Here is a 27,729-nt window from a genome sequence, read left to right on the forward strand (position 1 = left end):
ACGGGGCGGCGGCTTCCCGGCCTTCCACGCTGGGCCCTTCCCGGCTTCTAGGGCTGGCCGGGCTCCAGGCATGGGCGCTGCACCGGCGACCCCGCTCCTGCTGGGGCTCCTCCTGCAGGGCGTCCTGAGGCCGCTGCGGGCGGACCCGGGTGTGTACGCGGGGCAGGGACCTGCGGGACCAGGAGGGGACTCCCCTGGCCCGGAAGCCACGACGCAGGAGCCGCCGCCACACACGCCGCGGGCAGGGGTCGTGCGGCCGTTAATCCCGCCTCCCCCTTCCCTCTCTCCTAGTTTTCATCCCTCCTTTCATCCGAATGTCCGGCAGTGCGGTCAGCGCGGCCCTGGTCAGAGGCCCCGAGGAGGTGACCGTGTCCCTGGCCCCGCTGCAGGTCGAGGCTGGTGAGGAGTGGGCCCTTCTGGTGGGGGTCGGAGGCGACCTGCGGGCCTTGCCTCTGCCCTCAGCAAGCAGGGTGGAGCAAAGAGGACGGGCGACTGGTTCCGTAAGAGAGCTTGAACTAATGGCTAATCTTTGTGCTTGTCTGCCCTGCCTCACATCCCTCATGAGAAGAGTAGCATCTTTCCCTCCCATTGGACCAATGAAAAAACTGAAGTTCAGAGAGGTTTCCACCTCCCTCCCTAATGTAACCCTTGTATAGGGGTTCCGTCCTAGGCAGTCGGAACCCCCTGGACTCTGCTGCCTTGCAATCTTCTCTCCCTTAGGAGTGTTGCCAGTTCCAACTTGTGATGTGCTGAGCAATGAGACGGGAGACTGGAGTGTGACTGTGACCCCAAGTGTGGTAAGGCTGCAGCAGAACCCCCCCAGGGTTGGTTTCTGCAGTGCGCTCTTGAATTAATACTTGTAGCGTTTTCCAGGTCAGAACCCCTGTGGAAGTGTGCGCTGTCAGTGCAGACACCCATCCAGCCCAGTGTTCTCACCCTTGGGCTAGGGAGCCTTGGCTGATTTCAAGGGCTTGGTGAAGCCTGTTGAATTCTGTGTGCATTTTTCTTTTCTTTTCTTTGGTACCAGGGATTGAACCCAGGGTGCTTAACCACTGAGCCACATCCCCAGCCCTTTTTTTTATATTTTATTTAGAGAAAGGGTGTCAATGAGTTGCTAAGTACCTTGCTAATCTGCTGAGAGGTTGACTTTGAACTTGCCATCCTCCTGCCTCAGCCTCTCTAGTTGCTGGGATTACAGGCGTGGGCCACTGTGCCTGGCCTGTGTGCATTTTTCTGATGAGAAGTCTGCCAGCTATGTCAAATTATCAAATGGTTCGGGAACTCAAAAGAACTTCATAACCACTGGATCTGAGCTTCTGTGTCAGGACTGTGAAGACTGGAGAGGTGACATGTATTTCATAGAATAAGTGTCCACTGAGTATCTAGTATCAACTCTGAGATAAATGGACAAGAAAGACAGACTGCTTGTACCTTAGGAATAGACATTTGCGTGTCCAGAGCCATTCTGAGAGAAACTGGGGATTATTTTCATTGACTTTTTGGTATTTCATCTTTCAATAGTGAGAGAATAAATACATTTAAGAAGGGTCTAGATAAATTGAACTAACTTATCAGTCCTCTGTTTAGCTTTCTGTAAGTATTCAAAAGTTGTTTGCTAAAAATTCAGAATCAGAGCTTACATATTTCGATTGGTTTAGACAGGTTTAGGGGTGGAATTGAAGAGAATTCTGTCATCTTTGAATATGGTTCTTCTTTTGCAAAATGCACCGAGGCTAATGTGTGCTTTAATGTGCTTTCCATTCTGTGTTCTTAGGATCATAGATGTTGTTTTAAGTTCACTAAGTATAGCAGTGTTTTCCTTTCAGAACGTGTTGGAGGTGACAGTGAGGCTGAAGAGGGGCCTGCAGCAGTGTTTCTCCAATGAGACAGAGTCCTTCTCTGAGTCCCCTTGTATTGTCCAGACTCTTCTGGTTTCAGCATCTCACAATTCATCCTGCTTAGCACATCTCCTCATTCAGGTGGAAATTTATGCCAACTCTTCTCTGACCCAGGGTGCATCAGGCAAGTACAGTCTTTGATGTCCAAACATTTATGTCAGACATTACTTGTTTGGTTATAAGTTTATGACATGCAATTTAAAAGTGGGCTTGACTTTATTCTTTTTTAGTTGTAGATGGACATGATACCTTTATTTTATTTGTTTATTTTTACATGGTGCTTCACATGTGCTAGGCAAGCGCTCTGCCACTGAGCCACAGCCACAGCCCCAGCCCCCTTGACTTTATTCTTGAGTCTGTCTTGTCATCCTAAATGTATTCTTTTTTGTCGTTGTTTTCTTGTTTTAAAAGTTTTTGCTTTGTACTGTTTTATTTAATTAAGGTTTTCCTTGATTTACTGTTCGTATCTTTTGTAAAACACTTCAAATCCTTCTTGAGAGAAAGTGAAACATGTTTCCGTGTACTGATAACTTAAGACCCAAAGTTCAGTAGGCCGATGTGGTGCTGTGGTGCTGGCGTGGGCTGGCCCCAGTCACCAAGCAGAACACATGTTATATGATTGACTTCTCCAACTTTAATTCTTCTAATATTACATCCTGAAAATGGAGATTTTTAGAATGGATTCCTGTGAAGGGTGAAGGGGCAGGAGTAGAGCCTTGTTCCTGTGGTTTTTACTCCTGGGTTAAACACCTGCTGGGGCGGTGGGTGGGGGGGAGTGCAGGAACATGGCAGGATCTTTCCTCACAGCAGGAGTTACTGAGCCTTTTGTTTCTTGTGTGCTGAGTTTGGCCAGCACTCTTCTACTTAAAAAGAAGGATTGAGGTAGAGTTCACATGGCACAAAATAACCATTTAAAGTGAAGGGTTTGGTGGCATTAGGGGATTGGTGGTGGTGTGCAACCCACGGCTCCTAGTTCCTGAACATTCTTGTCACTCCAGAGCGAGACCCCTTACCTGTCTGCAGCTTCTCCCGTTCCTTCCCTGGCCCCACCCGTCAGCCACAGGCTACTGCCTTCTCTCTCTGGAGATGCCTGTTTGGGACATTTCATATAAAGGAGCTGCACAACGGCTTGTGACCTATGTCTGGCCCTTTTCATCAGCACCTTATTTTAAGGTTGGTCCATGATGTAGCATCTGTCAGTGCTTCACTGCCTCCCGTGGCCAAGTGGTGTCCACTGTGTGGGTGTATTCCGGTCTTCCTGTCCAAGTGGTGTCCACTGTGTGGGTGTATTCCGGTCTTCCTGTCCACTGACCAGTTGGTAGGCATTTGGCGCTTCCCACCTTTGGGCTGTTGAGAAGAGATTTTTGTTCCAGCTGAGGTCACTTCCGCTTGCCTCCCGGGCACTGCTGGTGCTCCCTGATTGCTGGTCACTGCCCAGCGAGCCTGGACTGGTGCCAGCATGGAGGGAATGGACCTGAGCCCCTGCTGAAATTCATCCTGGTCATCAATTTAAAAGCCCTTTTAACTCATGATCCTTGAAACCTCATGCCAGGGGCTGGGCTATGGCTTAAGAGTCGAGCGCTTGCCTAGCACGTGTGAGGCCCTGGGTTTGATCCTCGGCACCACATAAAGATAAATAAAATAAAACTATAAAGAAACCCCCCTCCCAAACCTTATGGTAAGTGAAGAAGCCATCTGTGGGGAAGTGTGCAGGGGAGCCCGGCGCCTGGTTGGCTAGCGGTGGGTGCAGAGGATGGGAGGGGATGGAAGGGTGCAGGCTTCCTCCTGAGTTAGTGGACATGTCCTAATGTGACTAAAGTGACAACTCCACCTCAGTAAAACCGCTGCCCCTGGGTAGCAGCTTGCTTGGGCTGGGGTTGCTCAGTAGACAGGAGGGGACAGCACGTGTCCTTCTCAGCTCTACCAGCCTGACAGATAAGTGGACAATGGACATGAGGGACCCTCGCTGAGAATGGGACCCCTGCTGGGGCGAAGGGAGACCCTGGGAGGCTCTGCCAGGCCTCTGGGGGTGGTGGTGTACCCTTTCAGCTATACAACAGGGACCTCAGGAGGGGCTTCCTGGGGAGAGAGGCAGCCTGCAGAGGCCAGGAGGCTGGGCAGATCCTGGGCACTGCAGGCAGGGTGAGGTTGTTGGGGGCTTTAGCACAAGAGTGGTGTGGCTTAACTTACATTTTTTGTTTTATACCAGAGATTAAACCCAGGGCCACTCAACCACTGAGCCACATCCCTAGCCCTTTTTTGTATTTTATTTAGAGACAGGGTCTCACTGAGTTGCTTAGCGCCTTGCTATATTGCTGAGGCTGGCTTTTTTTTTTTTTTAAATATTTATTTTTTTTAGTTGTAGTTGGACACAATATCTTTATTTATTTTTATGTGGTGCTGAGGGTTGAACCAGGGCCTTGCCCATGCTAGTCGAGCGCTCTACCGCTGAGCCACAACCCCAGCCCCCTGAGGCTGACTTTGAACTCAGGATCCTCCTGTTTTAGCCTCCCCAGCCACTGGGATTGCAAGCGTGCACTACTGGGCCCAGCTTTCACTTACATTTTTAAAAAAAATATCTCTACAACTGGGTGGAAAATGAACAGGAGAGGTCTTAATTCAGTGAGGGGATGTCCTAGCCATGTGGGGGCAGGTACTTAGAATGGGCAGCAGGAGTTTGTCACAAGCCATAATTGCCTCTGGGTTCTTCCCCCATGCTGAACCAGAGCCGAGATGTGTAGATCTGACTCAGATGTGCTAGTCACTCAAGGCTGAGTGTGTAGCCTATTAAACATGATCTAGATGCATTCCAGATAAGCTGCCTGAATGTCACTGTGTTTGTGCTTAATATCAGCTGTATTTTGAATAGAATTGTTCAGCGTATTGAAAAATAAAACCTGTGATTACGTTCATCTTTTTTTTTAAATTTTGTAACATATTTTATTCATTAGTCTTAGGATAACAGTTATTTTATATCTATATATCAGATTATTATATCAACTTTTGTTTTTGCTTTTTAACGTATTTGTCAAAAATTGACCATTAAGTCCATAGGGATTTTAAACACAATACTTCTCTCTTTTTTTTTTTTTTAAATAACTTTATTTTATTCATTTATTTTTATGTAATACTGAGGATTGAACCCAGGGCCTCACATGTGCTAGGCAAGTGCTCTACCACTGAGCCACAACCCCAGCCCAATGCTTCTCTTTTAAATATAAAAACAATGTATATTTTAAATTTTAGAACCTGCAAAATTAGAGGAAAAATTTTAAAATTGCCCTTAATTCTACCATTAGGCAATAATTTCTGTTTACAACTTATGTATTTCTTCTACAGTCTTTTTTTTTTTTTTTTTTTTAACATTTATCTTAATTAGTAATTTTTAACTGATGTGATTCCTTCGAGATCAACTGTACTTCTTTGGTTCACTGTAATTGGTGTGTTCTCTACGTGGCTTTTGCTGGCGCAGTAGATGCAGCTTCAGATATGTTTGTTACATTGCCCATTTCAAGGGTCCTTATGGGGCAATGTCAGGTGATGGTGGTTTAGAAAATAATGATTCTGCTTTTTTTTTGTTTTTTGTTTTTTTTTAAAGAGAGAGAGAGAATTTTAATATTTATTTTTTAGTTCTCGGTGGACACAACATCTTTGTTTGTATGTGGTGCTGAGGATCGAACCCAGGTCGCACGCATGCCAGGCGAGCGTGCTACCGCTTGAGCCACATCCCCAGCCCTGCTTTTTTTTTTGAATGTCACAAATATGACAGAGCTTTGTCAGATTGTATTACAGCTGATCTTTCTGTTGTCTGTGCTTTTCAGAGAACATGACTGTTATTCCTAACCAGGTGTATCAGCCCCTTGGTCCTTGTCCTTGCAATTTAACGGCTGGTGCCTGTGATGTTCGTTGCTGCTGTGACCAGGTATGTTCTCTCTGACTGCTGCCTGAGAGCGGCGGGTCCCATTTTTGGCTTTTTAATAGACGGTCTTTCAGAGTTGACATCTCATTTGCAAATTGCTTTTAAATTGTGTGTTTTCTTATCTAGTTTTGTCAGTTGAGTTTATGGAGGAATAAAATGTATTCCCGGAGGAAGTTGTGGTTGCAGCGATTACAGTGAGAGGGTGGTTTTAGGATCCTTAAAGAAAATACAAAAAAAGGAAGCACATTGGTGTAGTGATTGTCAGTAAATGTTCAGAGTTGTGTGACCATCACCACATCTGACTTGTGAACACCTCTGTCACCTCAAGAGACCTGGGTCTATTTATGATCCCAGTCCTCATCCCAGGACACCGTGCATCTGCCTGTTCTGCGTGTTGCCTGTAAGCGGAACCCCACGCTGGAGCGTGCTGAGCCCTGCCTCTACTTAGTGTGGTTTTCTAGACTGTCCTGTGTGGCCTGTGCTGGAGCCTCATTGTCATGCTGAATCACCTCCATTGCGCAGGCGCACCCGTGTCTTGCACCCCTCCATCAGTGGCAGGACATGTCAGTGGCAGGGCATGTCGTTCCTTTCATTCTTTGGCCGTGATGGATGGCCACTGTGAGCAGCGTGTGTGAGGTGTCGGCCCAGGAGTGTTTCCATCCTTTTGGGTTTAGAATTGCCGGGTCATCAGGAGCAATTTTGAGAAGCTGTTTTCCAGACTCTTCCAAAGCAATCGTACTATTTTGCATTCCTGGTGCAAAGTGTGTGGGCTGCAGTTTCTCTGTACTGTCACCAGCATTTGTTATTATCTGTCTTTTGATGGTAGCCCTCCTAGTATGTATGGAGCGGCTTTTCTGATTTTGATTTGTGTTTCTCTAGTGACAGGTGATGATGGTCAGTTTTTTTGTGCTTATTTGATATATTTGTGTCTTCTTTGGGGGAGTTTGTTCAGATTCAGTAGTTCCCCACAAAAAGTTCTTTACTTTTGGAGATTGAACCCAGGGATGCTCTTACTGTGAACCATCCTTTTTTAAGGATGTCCCCATCCCTTTTTAAGGCTGGCCTTGAACTTGGATCCTCCTCCCTCAGTCTCCAGGGTAGCTGAGATTTCAGGAGTGCGCCACTGCACCTAGTGATGTTATAATTCTCATAATTAGACCTATGACAACCATTATATTAAAAGATAAAAGCACATCGTAAATCTGGTTCCGGTGTCGCTAAAAATGTCAGGGTAGTATTCTTTCCCTCTTCTCCTGTTACTATTCCCTATTTCTAGCACCAGGGGCAAAGCTCCACCACCATTTTGTCAGCGGCCCCTGGTCTGAGGAGTGAGCTGACAGGTGGGTGGCCTGGAGGAGCGTGCACACTTACTGAGTGCAGGTTTCTCCTGGCGCGGGTGCCCCGCAGGGAATGAGGAGGTAAGGAAGTGGTGCAGGCGTTGCTTTTGCTGTGTGGTCATCTGGAGCGGGGTGAGGAGGAAGGGGGTTAGTGTCAGGGCTTATGTGTGAGAGCTCTTCAGCCTCAGCGCTGTCACCTTGAGGACGAGATGTTGCCTGTGGTGGGCACCTCAGCCAAGCGGTGGGCCTGGCGGGCCTGAGCTGCCCCCCACCAAAAAAGAGGAAGAGAAAGGAGCATTTCTGAGGGAATTTCATCTTTTGCACCCAGGTCAGAAGGACCTTTCTGCTCCTTTTGTTTTTCGGGTGTCTTTAACCTATGTAGTCAGTCTGTAGAGTGCATATAGCCACATGTCACCTAGCCTCAGGGACGACTCCGCATCATCACTGTTAGGCCCTGTGTAGTGCCAACATCATAGAGTACTTACCCAAACTAAGATGGCTACAAAATGAGTGGGCAATGTCCAGGACCCCGTGGTGCATGAGGGTGTCTCTGACAGAAGGTTCTCGAGCGGCAGGTGACGAAGTTCACATCTCCTAGATGCCAGGTTTGCAGTCACACACCATGGCACCAACATGGTGTGCTGTCTGTTCTGGACCACAGCCTACCATGCTTTCTACGCAGTTTTTGATTTGAACTGTTCATGTTTGAAACAATAGCTCAGTTACATTTTTTCTTGGCAGGGGAGGGTGCTGGGGGTTGAACCTGGCCTCACTCGAGTGAGGCAGGGGCTCTCCCACTGAGCCCCAGCCACAGCCTAACTTTTTATAATTAAAAAGTAAAGAAATATGACTACTGCAGCAGCTCAGGCTTCAGGACAGAGCTTAACCTGCAGCTCTCTCCATGCTTTGCAAGCCAGGAGGGACACAGCTGCAGAATGAGCCTGTGGATAAGTGATTCTCGATGTCACTGATGGGGTCGTATGAGGACACAGTGGGCAGCACTTGAGGCTTGTGGGTGTGGACCGCATGCCCTACCTCTGAATGTCAGGGTTTGAACAGTGACAAAGGTTAGAAGAGGGGTTTGCTCTGTCATGTCCCCAACTGCCCTGTGCTGTCTCTTCTTGCTTTCGGTGGGCACTTCTTACATCCCTAGTAAAGCTGCAGTTCCCCTGAAGGCTTGAAGTTCCTGACGTGGAGCCTCCTGAGGGAGTTGACTAAGGAAATTCTGGAAATTTTACTTCTTATGGGCACCAAGCACTCATCTCTCTGAGGAGATGGCACTGTGTTTGCTTCTCACCTATTCGGTTGTATCTTGCTAGCCTGAGTTAGTGTCATTTGCTTTTCTGGGACCATGACTGGCAGGCCCTCTTGCTTTCAAGGAGTGCTCGGCAGAGGCCAGAGACCTGTTCAGACTGTCCTGCTTCACTGGTGTTTTTGGAGGAGACGTCAATCCTCCATTTGATCAGCTGTGTGCTGTTGGGAAGCCTGGCCAGGTCCCCGACTGGTTCCCCTTCCTGTGCGTGCAGTCACCTCTGGCCAACTCACCCTTCCTTGGTCACTTCTATCATGGTGCCATGTAAGTACCAGAGCTGTGCCTGGGAAGGGCCTCATCTCCCAGGGCCACAGAGCCACCTCCAGCAGGCCCCATAGCTGGGATCACACTTTTCTTAGCACCCGAAGTGATTTAATTCTAGACGTCAGTTAGTGAAGTCGCTTTTGTTAAGTGTTTGGAAGACCCGGGCCGCACTGAGCATAAGCCAGTTGACCCAGCGTACAGTCGGTAGTGACTTTCTAGGTAGAAGGACCAGCGGGCCCACGGGGGAGTTTTTCTTTGCAGTGTTGGGGACTGAACCTGGGGTGCTCCACCCCTGAGCTACATCCCAGCCCTCTTTATATTTTTAGAGACAGGATCTTGCTAAGTTACCCAGGCAGGCCTTGAATCTGATCCTTCTGCCTCAGCCTCCTGAGAATCTGGGAGTGGAGGTGTGTACTGCCATGCCTGGCCCTACAGGGGCCCTCTACCCTCTGTGTTTTATAGATCTGTATTGTTGACAATTTGCAACTATGATTTTTATAATTAAAAAGTAAAGAAAAACTTGAAGGAAGACTCGTGTTTCAGTGGGTGACAGCTGACGTGTCACTGATAGTCTCTGCTGTGGCTTGCAGTTCCCCTGGGCACCACCCTGCCTTTGAAGCGTATCTGCATGCTGAGCCACAGGGCTTTCCAGACTTCGGCTACAAACAAGGAGATCCCGTCCTGACCGTCGACAAGGGGTATTTTACTGTTCCGCAGGTAACGACTTGAGCTTGGACATGCCAGGCACTTGTTTTCCCTGTCCTACTGTTGATTGAACTCACTGCTCTTGAAAATCTCTCCCCACATTACTCACTTTTCTCCTGTGGATTTTCCAGGGACTTTACTATGGATGGTCTATGGACTTTTAAAAAATGCACTATTAATCACTAGCTTTGTTAAATCTCAGAATGAACTATCAAATAAAAAATATTTTTGATAAATTTCCTTGGTAATAATAATTATTGTTCACTTTTGTTAGTTTGATAGCCAATTTCTAGTAAGCCATAAATATGTCATTTTACTTTTTTTTGTACCAGGGATTGAACCCAGGGGCACTTTACTGCTGAGCCACATCCCTAGTCAACTCCCCTCTTTTTTTTTGAGACAGGGTCTCACTAAGTTGCTGAGGCTGGCCTTGAACTTGCAGTCCTCCTTCCTCAGCCCCCATTGCAGGTGTGTGCCTGGCTAATGTATCATGTAGAATTTTGAGAAATATTTTAGGGTTATAAAGTTTTAAATGGAATCTTTATTTTTTTGAGTTCAACATTATTAGGAAAATACACCTGTGAGAAGAAAACATGGGATGTAAAACCATTTCTCTTTACTCTCCATATGAGTCCGTTTTTAGGCATTAAGAAAATCTGGGGGCTGGAGCTCAGTGTAGAGCTGGTGCATAGCATGTGTGGAGCACCCGCCATGTAGTTATGAAGAGGGAAGGAAATGAAGTTGAATATCATGTTTTTGCATAAGTCAAGAGCGGGGTTGGGCTGGGGCTCAGTGGCAGAGTGCTTGCCTAGCACATGTGAGGCCCTGAGTTTGATCCTCAGCAACACATAAAAATAAACAAAAACAAAATAAAGGTATTGTGTCCATCTACAACTAAAAATATTTAAAAAATTTACGAAAAGTCAACAGAGTGGGGCAAAGGATCTCACTCAATTTTATTAAATAATGCTGGTGTGACTCCTTGACCTGTTATTCCAGGTTGTGCAAAAGCTGGTCAGTTCAGCAGACTAGCCGCTGTTGAAACCAGACCATGAACAGGGGTGGTTGACAGAAGGACCAATTTTAAGAGATGCTGATCTGGTTTTTTATGATTAGAAGAAGGATCACAAATCTGCTGGGTGTGTCCTTACCCTCAGGTGTCCCTGGCTGGGCAGTGTCTTCGGGATGCCCCTGTAGCATTCCTTCGGAATTTTGATGTTAAATGCACTACTAATTTGGAAGTATACCAAGAACAAGATGGCATTATCAACTCGAAGATAAAGAGCAGCACCATGGGAGGTATGTCATGTGTCTGGAGAAAGAAGAGACCCCAGTGTTAAAGTATGACCTTGTGAAACTATAAGTCACTTCTACCGGATCAATTTAAAATTTTAACTGGCAATTGAGGATGGTGTTTTCTTTGGAAAAAGTTCAGTTCTGTAGGTCAGCCTAGTACACGTTATTTATTTATTTATTTATATTTTTTGCTGGGGATTGAATCCAGGGCCTCATGCCAGGCAAGTGCTCTACCAATGAGTCACAACCCAGCCCTGGTTCCTTCTTTTTTTTTTAATATTTATTTTTTAGTTCTTGGCGGACACAACATCTTTGTTTGTATGTGGTGCTGAGAATCGAACCTGGGCCGCACGCATGCCAGGCGAGCGCGCTACTGCTTGAGCCACATCCCCAGCCCGGTTCCTTCTTTTTTAATTGAAGGAAATTTTCCATGATGTAATGTAATTCAGTGTCATTTAGTGCATTCCCACCTCTGTGTATTTCTAAACTTTCGCATCACCTGCCAGAACTCCTGTGCCCATTCACACTTGCTCCCTGCCCTCTCCCTCCGACCCCTGCAGCCCCACCTGTTCTCTCTGTCTGTGGATTTACCTGTACATTGAGTACATGTGGAACCCTGCGGTGTGTGGTCTCCTGCCACAGTCTGGCTGGGCACAATTCAGGAGCCACTTGTCAAAAGAAAGAACTTTATTTTTAGAACACACACACCAAACCACACAGCTCCTCAGGAAAAACCTTCAGAGCCCAACTGCCACCACCGGCTTCCCACAAGCCTCTCTACCTCCCCCACTCCTCCTGCTCTTGAGACTGATTGGCTGGGTCTCATGGGCAGAGCCAAAAAAAAGTCCCCCAATGAGCAGTTCCGTGGTCTGAAAGGGCAGGGAAACAGCCCAATGAGCATCACCGCAGAGGAGCCAATCAGTTGGCAGCTAGAAGTTTGCTGGGGCCGCTGTGAGCCAATCATCAGCTGGCAGCTGGAAGGTTGCTGGCAACTGGAAGTTTGCTGGGGCTCCTTTTGGCTGTGGCTCTCAACAGTCTCCACGTCTGGCTTGTTCACTGAGCGCGTTTTCCCATGTCAGCTACCTTCCTGTTGGTGGCTGGGTCGCATCTGTTACTTAGATGTACCGTTTTCTGCTTCTCCATTTGTTGGCTGATGGATGGTCTGACTGGGCCACCTGTTGGGTACTGTGAACAAACAGTGCTGGTGTGAACACCTGTGCACAGGTGTTTGCACGAGCATGTTTTCATTTTCCTTGGGCACATGCCTAGGAGTGGGACCGCCACATCACATGAGACTGTGATGCTGTGGTACCACCAACTGCTCTCCCAGGTGCTGCAGTCTCTCACACCCCACTGGTAGCCCACCGCCTTGGCCCTGATGGGAGTGGCACCTGGTACTCTCCTTGGCTTCTGGGATCCTCTTGGTCCTTGCTGCTTGCTGAGGTGACCTGCGTCTGCTGATGCTGGAGGGTGGCTGTGGCCGGCTCCCAGGGCAGGTGTAGCTTCCGTGTTTGCCTGGCCACCTTTCCTTGGGGTGAGTAGATGAGATCACCTGACAGTGCAGTCTTGGGGAAGCTGATTTATGTATTTTTTTTCAGGCATAATTACACCAACGGTGACCTACGAGGAAGCAAGTGACCTCGACAAATTCATCACCAATACAGGTATTCTCACTGTTAGACTTTTATGTCATTTCTGCAGAAATATAAATGTCATTTTTATGAGTGTATGCAGCTCCAGAGTAAAATACATTTTTATTAAGAATTTTTGGGGGCTTACTGGAGTCAGGAAGACATCCCAAGAGTAGTTTGTTTGTTCTTTGTTCCACCTTGCTGTGTACTCTCTTGTGACCACAAGGCAGCACCCTCAACCCCCACCTCGCCAGGCCTGGATTGGATGAGTTTTGGGGTCCCTTCTAGTTCTCAGGTTCCTAGAGACTTTTCTTAGATGTTTGTCAGGCCATTAAAAAACTGTTTAGAAGCCAGGTGTGGTAGTGCACGCCTGTAATTCCAGTGGCTCAGGAGGCTGAGGCAGGAGGATCAAAGTTCAAAGCCAGCCTCAGCAAAAGTGAGGTGCTAAGTAACTTAGTGAGACCCTGTCTCTAAATAAAATACAAAATAGAGCTGGGAATGTGGCTCAGTGGTTGAGTTCCCCTGAGTTCAATCCCAGTATCCCCCCCAAAACTAAAACCAAACAAACAAAATTCTTTCGGATACCACATTTTCATGTTTCAATTTTTTAAATATTTTTTGTTTTTTAGTTGTAGTTGGACACAATACCTTTTTGTTTTTTTAATGTGGTGCTGAGGCTTGAACCCAGCGCCCTGCATGTGCTAGGCGAGCGCTCTACCACTGAGCCGCAATCCCAGACCCTCACGTTTTGCTTTTAATTGTGATGCAGCCAAGTAAATTATTTAAAGTATGGCTGATATTATCAGGACGTTTCGTGTATGTGTGTGTGTGTGTGTGTGTATGTGTGTGTCTGTGTGTGTGTAGCAGGGGGATATTGGGAATTTAACCCAAGAGCAGTCTTTGAAATTTTACTTTGAGACAGAGTCTTGCTAAGTTGCTGATGCTGGCCTCAAACTTGCGATCCTTCAGCCTTAGCCTCCTGGCTCACTGGGATTTCAGGTGCACACCACTGTGGCTGACAGGACTTTGTTCCTAATGAGAGATAGTATTTGTGTTCCTTTATGGTGCATTGTACTTCTCCAGTTCATTCATTACTTCGTCAAGTTCCTTCAATGTAGTAGGCAGCTAGGTGGCAGACCCCACTTATGAATCTTTTACTTTACAAATATTTCATCAAATGCCTGCTCTATGTCATGCTGAGATAAGTGCTGGTGAAGTGGGCACCCCCTTTCTCCACAGAAAAGCCCTCTTCACCTTGGCTGATTTTAGGATTGTCAGCAAAAGAGTCTCTGAGAAAGAGTCCAGTATAGATAAACTTCCTATTTTCGTGTTGCCCTGTTTACTTGGACACTGGCTGAGAAGATACCAGCACTCCAGGTGCTAGACACCCCCTTACTAGTTATCACAAGCGTATCCAGTATAGTACTTTGAAAAAATGTGCAAACAAGGCCTCTGGCTTTGAGCTGGGCTTCACAGAGATGTCTGCATTTTTAAGATAAGTTACAAATGGGCCCATGGTAACAGCTGGCAGGGAGAGGGAGGAAAGGGGAGAAGAAGCTCTCCCCTTCTCAGGTATTGTCCTTGAAGAGTTAACTTGCCCAGAACAGTGAAAGAAAAAGCTGCTTTTATATGAACTTCTGCAGACTGTGAACTTCTGAGCCCCTCCCCTTACACGCTGGGTATAAAACTCTGAAACTCCCTGAACTCGGGGTTCAGGGGATTGATTGATTACAGCAAAAGCTGTTCCCTCTGAGCCTGACTGTAGCCAAATATAACTGTTTCCTGCTATCTTCGGTGCCTTGCCTCGTTTGTCCCTACTACACTGGGGACTCAGGAATAAAAGGGAAGTGACGATTTCCTTCAGGGTAATGTGAACAGAGGGGGCTGCTGGCACCGACTCAGGGATCAGGGCAGGCTCCCTGGAGCTGGAGGCGGCGGCAGGGTGGGATACTCTGGGAACAGTCACCCAGGCAGAGAGACACCAGTGGCGGGTCCTTAGTCATGGAGTGTTCTTGTATTTGCAGAAGCACTTTTAGGCCACGGATCAGCCTCCAGATATGTGAATGTGGAAGAGCATTATATTTTCAGATGGAATAATAACACAATCAGTGAGATAAATGTCAAGATTATCAGGGCAGAAGTCAGTGCCCTCCAGAAAGGTAACTGAGGTAGTGAGAATGCTTTAAATTTAAAGCCCAATTTCCTTTCTTCCTTCTTTCCCTCCCTCCTTTCTGATCCTTATATTCATAACCATAAAATGAAGTCAGATTTTTTTTCTTATCTGTGTCTGTGAGTTAGTCACAGAGGCAGTATTCATTTGCACACCAAACTACAATTTTTAAAGAAAATGACACATGGGGACAGCTTTTTTCCCAGTGAGTGATACACAATATGTCTTTGTTTGGGTTTATTTCTAGGAGTAATAACTCAGAGATTTACTGTGAAGTTTTTAAGCCACAACAGTGGTAATGAAGAGGAGATGTCTGGAAACCCAGGTAAGGTGACTGCCTGTGCCATCTGTCCGTCACTGTCCTACGAGCAGTCTGCAGCTCAGCCACACCAGCCCAACCCGAGGTCACGGGCACTCCCCACTTTGCTTTGCTGACCTGCTTCTGTATTCATTTTTGTGACATTGTATACTTTTTTCTGATAGCATCTTTTTTTTTTTTTACACGAAATGTCCTACTTAGTGACAAGTAATGAAAGTACAAATTCTTTCTCTTTAGTTACTGATCTTTTTTTTTTTTTAAAGAGAGAGTGAGAGAGAGACAGAGAGGGAGAGAGGGAGAGAGAGAGAGAGAATCTTAATATTTATTTATTTTTTTAGTTCTCGGTGGACACAACATCTTTGTTTGTATGTGGTGCTGAGGATCGAACCCGGGCTGCACGCATGCCAGGCAAGCACGCTACCGCTTGAGCCACATCCCCAGCCCCTGATCTTTTTTTTTTTAAAGAGAGAGAGAGAGAGAGAATTTTTTTTTTTTTTTTAATATTTATTTTTTAGTTTTCGGCGGACACAACATCTTTGTTTGTATGTGGTGCTGAGGATTGAACCTGGGCCGCACACATACCAGGCGAGCGAGCTATCGCTTGAGCCACATCCCCAGCCCAAGTTACTGATCTTTTTAAATAGGTATACTGCAGTTAAATCATTGGCAAAATTAGTTATTTTTTTTGTTTGTTTGTACTGGGTATTGATCCTAGTGGTGCTCTACCACTGAGCTATGTCCCCAGTCCTTTGTGTTTTGAGACAGGGTCTCTCTATTTGTTGGGGCTGCCCTTCAACTTACTATCCTCCTCCTTCAGCCTCCTGGGGCTGGGGATGGAAACCAGGGCCTCTGCATGCATGCTGGGCCAGCGCTCTGCCCTGAGCCTGCCCCAGCCTGCTCCGCCTCCTGGCCTTATCCACGCCATTGTTATCTGGAAGAGCACCCTTTTGCACTCCTGTCACTTTTTCTCTTGCCTAGCCCTCCTGAGGGTACAGACATCTTCAGTGTGTACAGACCTGATGATGCCTGACATGGTTATGGATGTTATTTTTTTTAAAAACCTATTATTGTGGAGTTTGGGGGTTTATTGTTGACTTTGAAAGCTGCCTTCTGGAATTTAAGTGTTTTCATAGGATGTCTGAGAAATGCTGTCAGACTATGTGGAACATATTGAAGGTCTGGTCATAAGGGTGAGCTGGGGGGAGGGGATCTCAACAGCCCAGGGGACAGCTGTGAGTTGGGCTTGGGCTTAGGAGCACTGCGTACTGTGGGCCATGTCTCCAAGGACTTACCATCTTACTTGGAAAGACAGCATCACATTATGAGAAAAGACAGTGAAAACGCTGAGGTGACTGACAGACAAGTGCTGTACTTAGGGACAAGTGCCCTGGAACTGTCACCAAGTAGGGAGCTGCCCACTTAGCCACACAGCCCCTCACTGAGGAGCTTTGTCACATGCTGGCGGTCAGGCAGTGAGCCTGTTGGAGCCCCTGCCCTTGGTGGGTTTCCCTCCTGGGGCCTGCGGAGGAGACATAATGCCCTGACCCCTAAAAGCAGGCAGTGAGAGCCAGGTGCTGTGGGCATGCCAGTACTCCCAGCTGGGGAGGCTGAGGCAGGGGCAACTCAGCAAAACTTGACTCAAAATAAAAGATGAAAAGTCCTGGGGACGTGGTTCAGTGGTGAAACGTCCCTGGGTTCAATCCTTAGTGCAGAAAAAAAAAGAAAAGCAGGTTGTTTGTGTTAGGAAGAGAAATAACCTGGGCAGAAGCTGTGGTGGCAGAAAGGAGTGTAAGTGCACACAGTGGGGGCTGATCAGCAGCCAATGGGGAGATAGGGCTCAGGGGCAGGGAAAGAAAGTGGGAAACAGGAGCCCTGGTTGGGTCTCAGTCGGATCTGATTAGAGAGGGACATACAAGGAAATATGTCCCTTTTGACTTTTCAGATTTTATTCCTAATTATTATTATTACTCAAATATATTATTATTTAAATATATTATTCAAATATAAACGAGATATATTACCTTGAAGAGTTATTATTTTCTTAGAAGAAATATTTGTGCTGTCATGATATAGGGGAATATCCTTAATTTTAGGAGATATGACAGAGGTTAGAAATGGAGTATTGTGGGGCAGGGGACACAGCTCAATTGGTAGAGTGCTTGCCTTGTAAGCACAAGGTCCTGGATTCCACCCCCAGCATTACCAAAAAACAAAACAAAAAAAGGAGTAGAAATGAAGTATTGTGGGCCGGGGCTGGGGCTCAGTGGTAGAGTGGATGCCTAGTATATGTGAGGCACTGGGTTTGATCCTTAGCACCACATTAAAAAAAAAAAAAAAAAGGGACTGGGGATGTGGCTCAAGTGGTAGCGTGCTCGCCTGGCATGCGTGCGGCTCGGGTTCGATTCTCAGCACCACATACAAACAAAGATGTTGTGTCTGCCGATAACTAAAAAAAAAAAATAAATATTAAAAAAAAAATTAAAACAAAATTATGTCCATCTACAACTAAAAATATTAAAAAAAAATTGAGGGGGCTGGGGTTGTGGCTCAGTGATAGAGTGCTTGCCTCACATGTGTGAGCACTGGATTCGATCCTCAGCACCACATAAATAAATAAAATAAAGATATTGTGTCCGTCTACAAGGAAAAATTAAAAAAAAAAAATGAAGTGTTGTGATGTCTACAGCTTATTTTCAAATGGTCCTGAAAAGTGTGTGTGTGTGTGTGTGTGTGTGTAGACATACATATATATGTATATATACTTATATGCTTATCTGATATTTATATTTATGGCTAAATACTAAGTTGTTGATTTTAGGTGGTTGTTACATTGGTGTTCATGCTATTATGATAAGTTTGTGGTTCTGCCCGGTGTGGTAGCTCTTGCCTATAATCCCACCAACTAGAGAGCTAAGGCAGGAGGATCTCAAGTTTGAGGCCAGCTTCAGCAATTTAGCAAGGCCCTGTCTCAAAATAAGAAATAAAAAGTGCTAGAGATGGGAAATGATATTGGCCAAATTATATTTTTCTATTGTGTGCATGTATGAAGATGTAACAATAAATCCTTCCATGATGTACAACTGTAATGCCTCAGTTAAACAAGTATGGGAAAAAAGAATTGGGGATGAAGCTCAGTGGTAGAGAGCCCCCGGTTCAATCCCCAGTACCGCAGACACACACACACACACACACACACACACGCACACGCACACGCACACGTACACGCACGCATACACACAAGTTTGTGGGGGAGCATTTTCATAGTAAAAGTGGGAGTCTGAAGTTGGTTTTGCAGGAGGTGGATGGAAGAGGAGCTGAGCCAGAGCTAGGGGCTGAATGGTGGCTGCTCTGGTTTGGATTTCTGTCACCACCTGCTGTGATGGGTGCTCCCCACGGCTTATGGTCATTGATGCCTGCTCAGTTGCTGTGTGAAGGAGGCAGGACTGACTCAGGCCTACTTTTGACTTTTCAGATTTTATTCCTAAAATGTATTTTTAAAAACCACCTGAAAAAAAAAATGAAAAAAAAAAAAAACAAACAAAAAAAACAACACCTGAATGTCCATGTCTGTTAAAACAAAACAAAACAAAACAAAAAACCAAACCCCAAACCCCAATGAAGTGGATTGCCTTCTCTCAGGGTATTTTGTTTTTAAACCAAATTTAATTAATTAATTTATTTTTACATGGTGCTGAGGATGGAACCCAGTACTGCAGGTGTGCAGGGCCAGGGCTCTGCCACTGAGCCCCAGCCCCAGCCGCCCCTCAGGGTATTTTTAAGAAAGCTCTCCCTCCGTATTTTCTTTCACTGTGATTCTCTCCTCCATTATTTGCTGAGAATAACTTCAGGAGGAAAGGTGCTCAGTCCCATGCATGTGTTTGTCTAGGTTACCACCTTGGCAAGCCTGTCCGAGCCCTTCATGCCGACAGGATGAACAACGTTACCACTTTACACCTTTGGCAGCCAGGTAATCTGCGTGCCCATTATGATTCATTTCCTGGTAAACTAGAGCTGGATGATGTCCATTTCCATATTTTGAATCTAGTCAGGCCAAATTGCCTTCTGTACTGGGGAAGAGGGGTAGGCTGTTTTTAACTTTGTCCACCGCTGTCTCCCTAGCCGGGAGGTGCTGCCTGGAGAGCTGAGAACAGCCTCCAGGCACCCTGGCTGGTCTCTGCTCCCTGCTGGTTGCCCACACCTGCCTGCCCAGGCACCTGGCTCATGTTCAGAGGGAACCCTGCCCTGACTAGGAATTCTGATACAGAAAAGCACTTTTGTTTGTCTTTGAAGGGATTAAAGTAACAATAATCTCAGTTTGTGAAACTGGAAACTTTATTTCTACTTACTGTTTTTCAGGAAAAACTTTGAAGTAGATCTATACTTTTATTTGGCAAAAACAGTAAGAAGATACTCTTTTTCTTTTATAGCTGGAAGGGGTTTGTGCACATCAGCAACTTTCAAACCCATTTTATTTGGAGAAAATGTACTCTCTGGGTGCCTCTTGGAAGTTGGAATTAATGAAAACTGTACTCAGCTCAGGTGAGTTTTACTGACAAATTTATCCACAGTTTCGAATGATTTGCTTAATAAAATTAATTTACTACATAAACAAATAATTCACTACCATTAAAAGCAGATATGAAAAATTAGAATGAATTGAAACTTGGGTAAAGGTGATAGGGAGAAAATGAATGATTACTCACTTGTGCTAGAGTTGGTTCACACAACCTCATAAAGGAAAATAGATCTTTCTTTTCTTTCTCTGGATGAAAGCCACTTTTTCCATGTTTAAGCAATGAACCCCAAGTTCTCTGCTGAAGTTTGTTTAGGTTGTTTGAACTTTATATTCTGAGACATCTAAGGAGTCCAGGAACAGGTGTAATTGGTGTGATTGAAGAATGGCTAAGCCCTGGTACTTGGAACTCCAATGTGCAGGTAGCATCTGGAAAGTGTATTTATGCATCTGAATATACATTGTGGGGTTGAACCCAGGGCCTCGTGTATGCCAGGTGGCACTCTACCACTGAGCCACACCCCAGCCCTTTTTTTTTTTTTTTTAATATTTTTTAGTTGTTGATGGACCTTTATTTTATTTATTTGTATATGGTGCTGAGAATCGAACCCAGTGCCTCATGCATGCTAGGCAAGCGTCCTACCACTGAGCCACAACCCCAGCCCCACCCCTGGCCCTGTTGAAAAAACATTTTATTTTGAGATGGGTCTCATTAAGTTGTCCAGGCTGGAACTTAGGATCCTCCTGCTCATTCCCTGAAGTAAATGGGATTACAAGTATGTACCACCTTGCCCAGCATTCCTTTTTAAAAAATTGAGATAACATTCTCTAATCATTGTAAACAGTTTGATGGCATTTGTGCATTCCTGCGGGTATGCAGTCAACACCTCTGTCTAGTCCCAAAACATTTTCATCACCAAGAAGGGAACCCTGTGCTGGTGACATCGTCCTCCTCATCTTCTGCTCACCCCAGCCACCAGCAATAGTGTTCTGCTCTGTACCCTGGACCTTTCATATCAGTGGAAACATACAATCCGTGACTCTCAGTGCCTTGCTTGTCCCACGTGGCATAATGTTTTCAGTTCACCATGTGAGGCGTGTGTCAGAATCTCGCTGCCTTCATGGCTGAGTCACATCCCACTGTGTGTGTGGACCACAGCTTGTTGGTCCATTCACCCACTGATGGTTGTTCTGCTGATGAATTGATTGGCGCTGGTGAGTAGCGTTGCTGTGCACAGTCATGTACAAGTTATGTTGGAACATGCTTTCAGTTCTCTGAGTACATACCCCAGAGCAGAAGTGCTGAGTTGTACGGTGAGTCTCTTTTGAGTTTTTTTTAGGAACTGCCAAGCTGTTTTCTATAGTGCTGCACAGTTTGACATTCCCACCAGCAGTGTAAGAGACTTTTGAATTTTCCCACCTCCTTAGCAACACATCCTGTTTTCCCTGTTCAAAAAAATAACTGTCCTGGCTGGGATTCAGCTCAGTTTTTAAAAAATGCATTTATTTATATATGTATTTATGAATTTTATGTGGTCTGAGGATTGAACCCTGTGCTCACATGGGCCAGGCAAGCGCTCTGCCACTGAGCCACAACTCTAACTTCATTTTTTTTTTTTTTTTTGTGATGCTGGGGATTGAACCCAGGGCCTTGTTCATGCCAGGCAGGCACTCTACCAACTGACCTATATCCCTAGCCCCTGCAGCTCAGTTTTTGAGTGCTTGCTTAGCATACATGCAACTGCATGTATTGTAAAATAAATAAGGAAAATAAGGAAAGCAGTTTTTCAGGAGCTGGGGTAGAGCTCAGTGGTAGAGTGTGTGCATGCATCCCTGGGTTCAATCCCCAGCACCACAAAACCCCAAACAAAACAAAAAATCCTAGTGTATTTGAGGTGGTGTTTCATGATGGCTTTGTCTGCATGCCTTCTTCCTCCCTCCCACCGATCAGGGATTGAACCCAAGGACTCTTAACCACTGGCCCACATCCCTAGTCCTTTTTTTGTTTTATTTTGAGACAGGGTCTCACTGAGTTGCTTATAGCCTCACAAAGTTGCTGAGGCTGGCTTTGAATGTGTGATCCTCCTGCCTCAACCTCCTGAGCCACTGGGATTACAGGCACGTACCACTGCACCCAGCTGCAAACCATGTCTTATAACATAAGATACTAACATTTTAAGCCCAAAGTAAGAAATTGCTTTTGTATGTGTTTCCTCTCTGCACCGTCCATCCTGGGGAGGCCATCAAGGAGGAGCGGGGACTCCCAGATTTTTTTTTTTTTTTCCTTATTTAGACAGTACTTTTACTAGTTTCTATAATCAAACCCACATAGACTAGACCTTACATATTTAATACAGTGTGCTGCTCTGTATCCTAATCAGATTTTAATATCATTTCCTCAGCAGACCGACAAGTGTGCCTAGACTATTCTGGGAAGGACCTCAGGACAGGCCATGCTGTGGCTGAGAAATGTCTTACTCTTTTGCAGGCAGAATGTTGTTGAAAGATTTGATTCGTTAATACAGGCGACTCACGTGGCCATGAGAGGCAACTCTAATTATGGCAATCTGAGTGACGGCTGGCTGGAAATAATACGTAAGTCAGAGCCACGTACAGATAGACGTGTGATTTGGTTGCTAAGCAGTTGTAGCATTAGAGTCTGATGTGGTAGGTCACTTTTCTTGGCTAGCTTAACTAGTTACTCTCCAGGAAGGGAGCTCTTCACGTTTTTCACCTCTTATTCATGATTCTCTTTTTTTTTAAAGAGGAAATTCATATGAAGTTCCAATTGCTCCACTATTTTTTTTTTCCTCCTCTTTTTGGTACCAGGGATTGAACTCCAGGACACTCAACCACTGAGCCACATCCCAGCCCCATTTTGTATCTTATTTAGAGACAGGGTCTCACTGAGTTGCTTAGCACCTTACTTTTACTGAGGCTGTCTTTGAACTTGTGATCCTCCTGCCTCAGCCTCCCAATCTGCTGGGAATTATAGGTGTGCGCCACTGTGGCTGGCTGCTCCATGATTTTATGAACTCCTGATCTTTGTAAAAGAAAGCCTGAACTAAGCTGGAAGATTCTCAGAGCACTTTGGTTTGCAGTTCCACTTTTAGTTGCCAAGAATACGGGCATTTGAGAATTGAATTTGTAGTTTATAAAAACAACTTTCTAAATTAAAATAAAGTGATTGAAAAATTAAAATTAAAAATAAAAATAAAAAATAAAATTAAAATTAAAAAAAGTGATTGTGCTAAGTGAAATAAGCCCATCCACAAAAGACTGCATCTTCCAGGTGTGGTGATGCATGCCATAATCCCAGTGGCTCAGGAGGCTGAGATAGGAAGATTGCAAGTTTGAGGCCAGCTCAGCAACTTAGCAAGGCCCTAAGCAACTTAGTAACATCTGTCTCAAAATAAAAAATATAAAAAGGGCTGGGGATGTAGCTCAGTGGCTAAGTACCCCTGGCTTCAATCCCCAGTAACCTCCTTCCAAAAAAGAAAGACCACATCCTGTGTGAGTCCATCATGCGTGATATTCAGAATAGGCAAGTGTGTAAAACAGAAAATGTATTGGTGGGAGCCAGGACTTGGGAGGAAAGGCAGAGCGGTTGTCATGGGAATAGGATTCTTTGTGGGAGATATTCTAAAACTGCATCTGGGGAGTGGGCTGTAGCTCAATGGTAGAATAACATGAATGAGACTGGGGTTCAATCCCAGCACCCAAACCCACCCTGTCCCAGACAAGACAGATCAGAAGCGTCCTGAATGTAGTGGTGATGGCGTGGCCCTGTGAGTGACCCTGAAGTGCTTGCCTTTCCTGGGCGTGGGTGCATCATGTGGTATGTGATGATAACAGTGCTGTGAAAAAGCAGGGCAGGAAGTGGAGGTGTGATGGGGGTGACAGGGCTCCTGGAGGCCAGGTGAGGTTTGAGAGCCCAGTGTCTTGGCCAGAGGCATCTGCAGGGTTGGATTGGGGGTGGGAGTGGAACAAGAAGGGGAGGTGCCATGTGCAGGGGAGTGGAGGTGAGGTGGTCCCTACGGGCCTGAGTCCACCTCCAAACCCTACATATCCATTGAGTCATTGGGGTCTGGCTCACGGGGTTTCCTGTGATGAACCCTAAGCTCTCTAACAAGTGAGCCTCGGCAGAGTTAGAACAAAGTCCGGGGTCCCCGCTGGTATCAGTGGCACCCCAGGCAACATCTGGCCAGTTTTTAGGGGAGCCTTGGGTGTGAACTGAACAGGAAGCAGCTTCTGCTCCCGCTGGGCATTGACTTTTAGACTGCAGAGAGCTCATTGAAGCTATAGCGCCTGCCTTCACGGTCCCTCCCCTTCTGCCGGTGGGGGCAGCTCTATGGATACTGCTCTTTCACTTTCCGTGCACCTTCCAAAGTCACTTTGGCCCAGCAGACTGGAATCACACTAGGGGCCATCCAGTGTGTGGCCCCTGCACTGTCCCCACCCCTCACTGATATGAAGGTCATGTTTATGTCCTTCCTTGGTCTCCTCTGGATGCCTGGGATCATATATCTTTGTTAGCTTGAAGTGCCTGTTTTACAAGTGGGGGGAGGGGTCCTGTGGGGTCTCATACTCCCACCTGCCCATCCAGTCTGTGTCTGATGCACTAGGCCCAGAGATTGGGCTTTTCCAAGCCTGGGCTCGGGATTCAGGCCGGTAAGATGGGCTGTGGAATGACCCTGAGGGATGGCGGGCAGCAGTGAGTCCCAGCACCCGGGGAGTAAAAGGTCCTGGCAGCCAGGTTGGTTGGGTGCTGCATCAGAGAGGTGATGACATTTTGTTTCCTTCAGGGTGGAAGGGTTATCTTCTGTTTCATATCTAAGCCCAAAGCAATGCTAATCCTGGTTAATAAGCAGAAGAGAAGTGATGGGGACACGTGTGTCAAGAAGGAGGAAATCTGACGTTTGAACAGTGTGAGCAACCTTCAGGATCTCTGAAGGAGCAAAGAAGCCCTCCAGGGTTGCAGACCCCCACCCTCCTCATTGTTGGTTTTCCCAGTGCTGGTCTTCAAGATGAAGGAAAATTAATTTCTCATTCACTTTTGTTCTCTTCTAGTTAAACTGCCTTGCTGCAACAGCCTAGGAAATTTGGTTTTCATATGGCTACAGTTGTTAGAATGGATTTTAAATGTCATATGTAGCTTTTACTAGGAACGTGGGTCCCTGAAACAACTCTGTGGCCTTTAACTGTAGTTTTATATGTTTCTATTACAAGATGGGGTTGATTTCCATGGGGAGCTTGGGAACGGAATGATGAAGGGCTTTGCTCTCTGGGTCTGTGACTGGTTTACCAGACATTTTCAACACAACTCTGGTTAATTAGCATCTATTTGTAGTTTTAAGGGCCTGTGTATTTTGTGGAGCCACAACCTGAGCCTATTAGACATTAAAGCCTCATAAGGGTGATTCCTAATATTATTTCCGATTTTTTGGTATCATATTGCCAGAAACCTGATATTAAATTCCTTCAAAAATGCCTAGCTCGCTGTTTCTGTAGGTGTAGATGCTCCTGATGCCCACACGGGCCCGTTTTTTAGCAGCGCATTTGGTACCTGCCCGGATGTTCCTGCTCAGCTCCACATCCGCATCCTCATCTCTGACGCTGGCGCAGTGGAAGGTGTGGCTCAGCAGCAGATACTCGGCATCCAGACGAGGTCCGACCCCCTCTTGGATAAGTGTACTTTAGAGAGTTGGTCTGGTGGAGGGTATGCCAAGGAGTAGGGAAATGCTAAGTTAGAATCCACTTGTGGGCTGGGGCTGCAGCTCAGTGGTGGAGAGCTTGCCTAGCATGTGTGAGGCACTGGTTGGATCTCAGCACCTCATATAAATACATAAAATAGAAGTCCATTGACAACTATTTAAAAAAAGAGTCCACTTATTTATAAATTGCAGTTATTAGCAATATGATTGTATGTAGAGATGGAATGTGTATAAACTGTGTTTATAATGGAAACTTGTCCTCACAAGAATTTATAGAGCTGGGTATGAGAGGTTCTGCAAGGTTGTCCAGGGAGTTCAAGGTGAACAAGGGCTCCTTAGTGCTCATAATATTCTACAGTCCATGAGTGTGACTGGCATGCTAATGGAGAACACTGCTCGGGTGGGGACTTAGGCCACAGACACGGCTCTCTCACTTATGAGCTGTGTGTGTGACCTTGGGCAACTACTTTGTGTCTCCTGACCTATATTTTTCTCACCTATAAGATGGTGATACTACCTTTGAGTACTAGGTCCCTCTCAGTTTTAAATGACATGGTCTCATTAAGCAAAATAGGGTGCGTATTGGAAAAGTCTGCACACAGCTAGTTTGTGGTTCATGGCTCCCGTGTGGTCTGGGGTCTTCGTCTCATGGATCCCTTCCCCTCTGGTTGGCTTCATTCTCAAGGAAGCCATCCTCAAGTGATTAAAAGATAGAGCTAGAGTGCCGCTCAATGGTAGAGCCCTCAACTAGCACATGTAAGGCCCTGGGTTCTATCCTTAGTACCGCAAAGAAACAAAAAGGGAACAGAGATGGCGAAAATGAACACTGGTGTTCCTCCTCGCATCGGTTTAGCAACTCCAGTGGAGAGGATGCTCTCTAGAAAGGTCTGGGCAGACTTTTGCTGGCTCCTTTTGAGTCATTGCTCCTTTCTGGACCAATCACTTATGGCGGGGCAATAGACACCTGTGATTGGCTAGGCTCAGGTGGTGGTCCAGGTCTAGGTTCTGGTTGGTGCCCTCTGGTCCACTAGACTTGAGAATGTGGCAATGGTGGTTCTTCAAGGCAAAATGGGGGCACAGTTCCAGAAGAAAGGAGAAGCAATGCTTGGTAGGCAGAAATAACAGAGGCTAACCACCATAACCACCAAGCCCGCGCAGTAACAGTGAGTCTAGGGTTCCATGAGCTGCTGTGTCTAAGCACCTTAGCTCTAGGCTTGAGCCTGGAACGCACTCCCTGAATGGGTAGCTGCTGCTGCTGATTATTATCTCATTGATTGAGAGAAACAGGTGATGAAACAAGTTACCTTTAAAAGCATCTGTATGAGATGGCCCGAGGGAGAGCCTGGCCACAGTGGGTGATTGTAGCTGGTGCAGGTGTGTGAGGGCCCTGTGTTCTTCTCAGTCTTGTGTCTGCATTTTAAATTTTATGTAATACCACGATGCCCCCGTGTTCTGAGTGCCCTGGATGAATGACGGCTGTGTTCCCTGCACGTCTTTCCCCATAGGCTCTCCACAGTGAGCTGGCAGTACCAGTGTGGACTTACTTGTGAAGATAAGGCTGACTTTTTCCCTATCAGTGCATCAGTCCAGTTTATTAAAATACCTGCACAGTTACCCCAACCCCTGACAAGGTAATCCATTTGCTGACCTAGTTACTATTAAATATTATTAGGAGGCAGAAAAGTTTGTATTTGAAAATAGGAATTTTATTTCTTTAATCAAATTTTGATGCTTTTCATTTGTTGTTGTAACCGTATAAAATGTTCTGTAGATTTCAGATCAATTTTACAGAGTACGACTGTAATAGAAATTCGGTGTGTTGGCCACAACTTCTATATCCATTGACCCAGCATTATCAAGGTAAGGTAAAACAAATTTCTGCGACGATTATCAGTTATGTTACATAAATTAAAATTTAAAAATAACATGTAAATGTCACAGAAAACTTAAGACATATAGGAAGGTTTAAAAAGAAACAATGTATTGCTATTGATATGCTTAGAAATTATATCACTATTAGTGGTTTAGCTTACTTCTACCTAATTATTTACAAAAAAGTTAAGAATTGGGGCTGGGGATGTGGCTCAAGCGGTAGCGCTCTCCTGGCATGTGTGTGGCCCAGGTTCGATCCTCAGCACCACATACAAACAAAGATTTTGTGTTCGCCGAAAACTGAAAAATAAATATTAAAAAAAAAAAAAGTTAAGAATTAACATTACTTCTTTTTTTTTTTTTTTTCCATTGTCCTCCAGGGGAACCTTATGCCCAGTGTGTTGCCAAGGGCTTACTGTTGGTGTCCCTCCTCCTGTTGGCTGTGTTCCTCAGCCACCCCTGGATCAGAACAGCAAAGCTGGGCACTTGACCACCATGACGAAATCCCTTTAAAAACCGTAGCCCTGGGCTCCAGTGACTGTGACAGTCCTATATCCCTCTCCCAAACATTTTAATAAATGTTTTTTATTTTTGTAAAAAATTCTTGTGAAGTATTCTATGAATTTCATCCACTCCTGTGGCTGTCCAGGTGTTCAGAGCAATGCAGGATGAACATTCCCATTGCTGGCCTGGCCTGAGTATAGTACATGATTGTGAATAAATGTTAGGAATTTAGCTTATCATGATTACCAAGGTCGTAGGGCATTTATTTGTATCAG

The 27,729-nt window shown here is 45.7% G+C and overlaps 1 protein-coding gene across 2 annotated transcripts; it reads left to right on the forward strand.

Moving 5' to 3' along the window:
* Tctn2 (tectonic family member 2) lies at positions 1-27,513 on the forward strand. Of its 2 annotated transcripts, XM_076872851.1 has the most exons (18): positions 1-149; positions 292-399; positions 721-797; positions 1,827-2,022; positions 5,720-5,820; positions 8,534-8,730; positions 9,321-9,447; positions 10,593-10,734; positions 12,330-12,395; positions 14,387-14,521; positions 14,780-14,857; positions 18,738-18,818; positions 19,279-19,390; positions 21,853-21,959; positions 24,876-25,032; positions 26,584-26,709; positions 26,850-26,938; positions 27,331-27,513. In XM_076872851.1, the coding sequence occupies exons 1-18, from the start codon at positions 71-73 to the stop codon at positions 27,438-27,440; spliced, it is 2,088 nt and encodes a 695-aa protein (XP_076728966.1). In that variant the 5' UTR covers positions 1-70; the 3' UTR covers positions 27,441-27,513. The 2 variants fall into 2 exon arrangements, with proteins under 2 accessions (XP_076728966.1, XP_076687847.1); XM_076831732.2 differs by lacking the exons at positions 26,850-26,938; positions 27,331-27,513 and having other exon boundaries at positions 24,916-25,032; positions 26,584-26,686.
* Positions 27,514-27,729: the final 216 nt, after the last annotated feature.

This window comes from Callospermophilus lateralis, chromosome 1 (assembly GCF_048772815.1).
Source record: "Callospermophilus lateralis isolate mCalLat2 chromosome 1, mCalLat2.hap1, whole genome shotgun sequence".
Lineage (NCBI taxonomy): Eukaryota > Metazoa > Chordata > Mammalia > Rodentia > Sciuridae > Callospermophilus > Callospermophilus lateralis.

Coding starts and splice junctions, on each gene's coding strand:
- Tctn2 (XM_076872851.1), top strand. CDS start 71: ATGGGCGCTGCACCGGCGACCCCGCTCCTGCTGGGGCTCCTCCTGCAG. Junction 798..1,826: donor TGACTGTGACCCCAAGTGTG/GTAAGGCTGCAG, acceptor TTTTCCTTTCAG/AACGTGTTGGAGGTGACAGT. Junction 14,858..18,737: donor GGAGATGTCTGGAAACCCAG/GTAAGGTGACTG, acceptor GTGTTTGTCTAG/GTTACCACCTTGGCAAGCCT.